Raw genomic sequence first — 6,398 nt, 5'->3', positions numbered from 1 at the left:
AGCGCGCTAAGCCCCCGGCGGATACGGGAGCAAAGTGGCTTTAGCTCGTGCGTGCCGTAATCGGCCCCGGCTCCGGCGCTGCCTGCCCCGAGCGCGGCCCCGCAGCGGGCTGGGGTGAGAGGGGCGACCTGCGGCCCCTTCCCCCCCCCCGAGGCCGCAGCTCCCACCCGCGGCGCGGGGGATGCCGGAGGGGGTGGGGGGCTCCATCCCTCCCCGCCGCCCGGGAAGCTCAGGTTTCCACGGCAACGGCCGCAAATGCCGGGTTTCGGCAGCCGGGAAGCGCGCGGGAGCTCGCMGGGGTGGGGGCGACGCCGCCGGGCGCCCCCCTGCCCCCCACGCGCCCTCCCCGGCCGGCCACGCAGCCCGTGACCCATTTTCCCACGGCGGGAGGGAAAGGCGCCGTGTCCCGAACCGTCCTAAGCCGCCGGCGCCAGCTGGCCCCGCGGCCCCCCAGCGCCGGCCCCGCGGGAAGCGGCGCCCTTCCCAGGCCACCCCCGCGCCGCGACTCCCCTCCGCTCCTTCTCCCCTCCGCTCCTTTCCCCCCGCTTCCTCTGGATGCGCACGCCGCAGAAACGTGGGCGCTGGAGACCGAGCGGCTCGCGCGCGGGAAGCGGCGGCCGGAAAACCTTCCCCTCCGCTCGCTGCTCGTCGCGTTCGCCCTGCATTTTTTGGCATCTAGAAGCAGTTGGCTTCACGACAAGGCGAGACCGGGGCAGGGGGGAAGAAAACATTTAATAGCCGCAATAAAAAGGTTAACTAAAAGGACGAGCGCCCGCGAGGCGCTGCTCGCCGGGCTGGCCCGGAGGCCGGCGCGTGCCGCGGCGCCGCGGACCCGCTTGCGGCTCCTCTCCTTTCAAGGCAGCGGAGCCCGGCCGTTATCGGGCAGGGCAGATAGGCGCCGCGGCCGGCCCCAGCACGCATCGCTCCCGCCGGGACCGGCCTTCGCCCCGGCGCGCGAAGCCCCCCCAGGCCCCAAGCGCTTCCCCCTGCGCTCTCCGCGCGCGGCCCCCGCCAGCCCTGGCAGCGGCTGGCACCTTCCCGGGGAAACGGAGGCACAAACGTGCGCGGCCCCAGGCGCCTGGCAGGACGCGGCACCCCTCGGAGCGGGCGCAAAATTGAGCCTGCAAAATCCTGGTTATTCGGGGACCCGCAGGGAGAAGCACCCGCTCGCCCCTCCGCTGGCGGGGCGCCATCCCCGCTCCGCGGCGGGCTCCGCGGCGGGCTCCGCAGCGATCCCGGGCGCCGCGGGAGGAGGCTCGGCCCCCCCGAGAGCGGCCCGCGCTCCCGCGGCTGCTGCTGCTGCGGCCGCTGCTCGGGGCGCCGGGGGAAGCGGCTTTCCTGCACGCGCCACCACTCCCGCTCAGCGAGCGCGACGCCGAGGAGAAGGCCGAGGTAATGGCTGCCGCCCCCTCCCTCCCTCCCCACGGCTTCCCCCTCCCTTTCATTTTCCTGTTTTTCCACAGCGATTAATCACGTTTTATTCCATCTAATCCCTCTAGGAATAAGGAGCCTTTGTCCCCGCTTTCCCTTAGCGCATCCTTTCTTCCCCAGGCTACGCGGGGCTCCCCAGCGCGCACAGCTCCCGAGACGGCCRCCAGCAGCTTTTCGGACCTAGGAACAAACACGGAGGCAACGGCGGTGCAGAAGGGGTCTGCCAGGGSTAACGCAGGAGGAGAAAGGGGACACACCGGCGTCCCCGGCCAACGAGCCGCCGCRGAAGAGATGCACGCAGCCAGCCCGGCGCGCCTGGCTGCAGCCTCTCGTTTCCCCCCTAACACGACTGTCGCTGCTTATTCCGTGTTAAAGGTGTTTTAATCCATCAAGAGGGCAAAGGTTTAAACAAAAACGTGACACTTAGGAAAACTGGACTCTGCAACACTTTCCCTCCTTTTCCATCCAATCACAAAATTTGCTAAAATGTTTTATTCTTTATCTTCTCTTAAATCCCACAGCACTGCACCCTTCCCTTCCACCCTTTTCTGCTCCAGGCAGAAAATTCCCCATCAGCGTAGCGTTTCCCCCTGCCRTCACTCCAGCAGGTTAATTGAACTTTCCTCCTCGGTGGTGGAGAGCGGCTCCAGCAGCAGGGAAACCGGCCCTCTGAAAATAAGRACGGAGGCTTCCCAAGGTCTGGCTCGGGCAACATCCGCACCAAGGACCCAGAGCKGGACCAGGGCTCACACAGGCTCCAAATTTCCTTTGGAATGGAAATCTCAAAACATTCTGCTTTAYAGCTCTGTAGCAATGTCCCAGGTAAGTCCACCTCCCGACCCAGGAGTCTGAATCTCAGAATTGCTAGCTTTGGTCATGTTTGCTTTTTTTCCGCTCTGTTTCAACAGTGCACGTTATAGAGAGCAGGCTGCTGTCGTGTTACCGGGGCAGAAGCACAGCTTGCACGAAGCTGCTACTGAGAAGCTAGTTAAAATGCAAAAATACACATAAACCCCCTCACCAAATTCCCAAGTTAACCCTGAAATTTAGAGAGTTCTACAGAAGTGTTTTGTCTCGAAGTACTGTGGGAACGTTCGTGGTTCTCCCCCTGCCCCAAAGACTTTCTCGATCAGCTCCCTGCTCCCTTTAAGCCTGCGAGGTCGGGAACGCGGCCCCGAGCCCGGTGCCCTCCGCCCGGCCGGCGCAGGAAGAGCCCTCCCCGCGCGCGAGGCGGGTGAGCCCGYGGCTGCTTCCCTGCTAGGTTGGAAGGGATGCCAGGGACACACGTCTCAGGGAAACTATTCAAGCGCACACGGCAAAACTCTTCCTGTGGGCCGGAAGAACACGCAGGAGGAAACCGCCGCTTTGGTCGCGGCGCAGTCCCAAGCCGCGGGCTCGAGGGGAGCGGGCGCTTCCCCGCGCTCCACACAGGCACCGACCGGCTGGAGCGCGATCCCCGTCCGACTGCAGGGCTTTTCGGAGGTGGACGCGTGGAGGGGAGGCAGGAAGCGAATCCCTGACCCACTTGTACGYACCTCTTTACAAGGTTCTGCAGCAGAAACAAATCAAAGACAACCCCTGCAACAACAGCRTGCACAGCACACGGGGAACGTGGTTTTCAGCAGAAGGAAAAGATGGAGCCGTGGGACAGAGACAGTGACAGCGGCTGGCTAAAGAGAGCGATGGCTCAGAATTGGGATAGGCCAGCGATGGGACCTAGCAGTTCTGAATCCCTGCACCTGAGACAGGTTATTTCTTTGGTTTATCTGAAGATATCTTCCAAATCTTTCCAAATATACAACGGTGAAACACAAAGGAACGAAGTCTGTCACAATACACTCAAAAAACTGCATCTGCATGAAAGAACATGCAAGGGATCCTTCAAAGCCAGAGCTGCCCAGGATGTTTTCTAGAGCTGCCTAGATTTATTTTCCAAAGCTTTTAAGTTGTTGAAACTGCAGAGCTGGCACCCCCAAGTGGTCACTCTAAGCCGCTTCGTGTGGTTTGAACACTGTCCAGTCAATAGTTCACCCGCTGACACCTAAAGCGCATCCCTCCCCGTGCACAGGGATTTTTGAGCTCCCCGAACGTCCGCTGCTGTCAGAGCGGATAGGGTAGAGTACAGCCCTCTGCTACAGCCGAGGCGTCAGCTCCAAGCACCGCCGCACGGGCGCCAAGGCTGATTTGGATACAAGGACACCTTCAAAGCAGTCTCCTTCAATTCCGTTCTGCAACGGGGAGAAACCACTCTGGGACCTTCCCCTCCCGGAGGAAGGGTCACAAGCCACGAGGCCTTCCCACAGCCAGCACTCCTTAGGTACAGAGGGCTCATTCTACTAATTGACGGGGGCAGAGGAAAAACTACCTGTGGGCTTCACAGTCCGGCACTGCGCTTGCACACAGCCTGCCGGCTTCCAGGCCGGCAGACCTCGTCCCTGCACGGACAGCATATCCTTCAGGTACGGCTGCCTTCTCCTCCTTTTAGATTACAGACAGGAGAACAGGAGAAGAAGTACAGGCTAAACTTGTAATTATCTGCTAAGTTTCACTCACAGCCATTAACAGCCACGGAGCAACTCTTACCACTCCCAAGCAGCAAGCAACAGCAAGCGTTGAACCCATTTTGCTAATCCTGGTAGGGAGTGAACGTAGAAATGATGCGCTGAAATGTCAACATCTCCTGCGAGTAACCCACAGGGATCTCACCCTGCCACATCTCACGGCACCGATCAGCAAGACGTACRAGCCACCGCAGACAAAAGGCTCGTTCAGAGCTTCAGCGCTGCATCTGCGCAGTGTTTAAATGAAGGAGGGAGCGAGTCAGATCCTGAGGTGTCAGAAACACTTAAACTGTGTATTAGTGGAATCAAACTACGAACCGCTCTCGCTCTGTGCARCGTAATGGCCCAGGCAGCACAGGGAGGCACCACAATTACACGAGCGCTTCCATGCCAAACAACTCACACAAGTAAAGCCGCAGGCGCAGAGGCGAGCGCGCCAGGCAGGTGGCACCCCGAGCAAGGGGCCTGATGGCTCTTTCAGAACAGACAAAAAGCAGATGTTTCACAAAAGCTCACTTTCCAGGTTTATTAAGTAAAGTTAACTGAATTGATTTTATTTTGTGGGGATTCCTTCCTGTCTAACCCAGCGGGTTGGCAGAGTTGCACAGAATCACGGCTGGACTGTGATAACCCAAATACAACTTTGGCTCATCTCACTGCTGACACATATGGAATGACTTGGGGGTTATTACATGCTGTGTCTGCTTGAGGCAGGTACATGTACAGATCAGCACAAGTTGCAAATGATAGTTTACATCCTTTCAAAACAGAGCAGGGCATTCGGCAAATGCACTGCAATGAGAAGACATATGAAAAAGAAATTATACAGACTTGCAAATACATAGTAAGTTCAAGAGATGCAAAAAACCTCAAACACAAGAAATGTCAAGGGAGGAAAAAAAACACTTAATTTCAGACACAATGTGTTCAAATTAAAACTCAGCTGTAATTTAAATTCCCTTCAAAATGGGAAACATACAAGAACGCAATTTAAGAGAAATGAGGTTTTGTCCTGGGAGAGATGTGTCCAAAAACACCGTCGCACAAACAGGTTCAGAATTCTAAGCAAAATGTCCCTGGGCATTGGTGTACTTGACTCTTGGAGCCAGAGCAAAGCAATTCATTACACTTGCTGGACTGCTGGGCCTACTGCTGGGTCTCGGTGGTACAACAGCACGTAGGATTCCAGATGTCAGAGAGAAGGCAGCACGCAAACTGCTGGTTACTGAGAGAAATGCTACAAGCCAGATCTCCCAGGGATCAATTAGAATAAGGACACCTAATTCTGGTAGCCTGGCCTCCACTGCACACAATGTTAGTGTAATGTTCTGCAAGGTTCTTCAGTTCTTAGCTCACTCCTTTCTCAGCCTGAGTTGTTTCTGTCTTGTGCAGGAGCACAACTGGCCGTGCAAAATGATCCAAAAAACATAAGGGACAGGACCAAAGAAAACTGGCTGAACCTGGGGCTGGCTTTCAGCTCTTATTTCCAAATATCAGTTAAAGGTTGGAAATTTATCTACAAAAGAAATAATATAAATGAAATAAAAAATGGCACCGTCCACAAAATTAAAAAAAAAAAAAAAACTTACAACACAGCCTCGTAAAAACAGCTTTGCAACGAGAGCTCAGTCACAAAATGAAGGGTTCTAAGCTCTTCATACATCAGAAGAGGAAACAAAGCTAAAAAGTACTAGTCCACATTCTCTTAATAAGTTAAACTTACTTTCCCTCCCCTGTCTACAAAAGGGGTAGAAGCAAAGGGGAATAGAAAACCAAAAAAAAAAAAAAAAAAAAAAAAAAAGAAAAAAAGGAAAAAAAAAAAAAAAAAGTAAAAAAAAAAAAAAAAAAAAAATAAAAAAAAAAAAAAAAAAAAAAGGGGGAGAAAAAAAAGAAAGAAGAGAGAAGGAGAGAGCGCGCGCGCAAGAGAGAGAAAGAGCAATCTGTGGTCAGAGGCTCAGAGCAGGGCTGAGTTCCTTTTAAGGGTTTAAAAGATGCAAAACAGTTCCTCAAAAGTTCCCTCTCTTCAACAGTTAGTTCAACGCTGTAGCCATAGAAACTCAAGTATACGCTGGAGGAGAGATTCTTTCAGGCAGATCCACCGTCATTTGGAGAGAGCTGCGCAGCGTGTTAATCCTCGATGATTATGGGTTCATCATTCATGGGCTGGCGTAGCTGCACTGCCTGCATTGGCCGGAGGATAATAGGCTTGTAAGGGCGTCTGGCGGCTCGCTTGGCTTCAGAAGACGAAAGCAGTTTGCGGATTTTCCTGTAGAGAGGGGGGAGAGAAAGGAACCGATTACCAAGAGCCAGCGCTTAGGCGTTGCAGATTTCTCTACTTCTCCAAGCAAAACCGAGCCTGCACGTGGAAAGGCCGCTCGCTAACAGGGGGCTGACGCTGTTTACTTC

General features: G+C 55.2%; 1 protein-coding gene across 1 annotated transcript in view; it reads right to left on the bottom strand.

Moving 5' to 3' along the window:
* Window positions 1-5,839: 5,839 nt before the first annotated feature.
* The window catches only part of MTA1 (metastasis associated 1), a 90,643-nt gene continuing 90,084 nt past the window's right edge, over window positions 5,840-6,398 (bottom strand). Inside the window, exon 23 of the mRNA XM_085300297.1 lies at window positions 5,840-6,258. Coding sequence (XP_085156423.1) covers window positions 6,120-6,258 — 139 coding nt within the window. The 3' untranslated portion in view covers window positions 5,840-6,119. The remainder of the gene's footprint in view (window positions 6,259-6,398) is intronic.

This window comes from Rhea americana, unplaced genomic scaffold (assembly GCF_003343005.1).
Source record: "Rhea americana isolate MKP2758 unplaced genomic scaffold, rheAme1 scaffold_162, whole genome shotgun sequence".
NCBI classification, from domain to species: domain Eukaryota; kingdom Metazoa; phylum Chordata; class Aves; order Rheiformes; family Rheidae; genus Rhea; species Rhea americana.
This window is presented reverse-complemented; position numbering and strand designations above follow the sequence as displayed.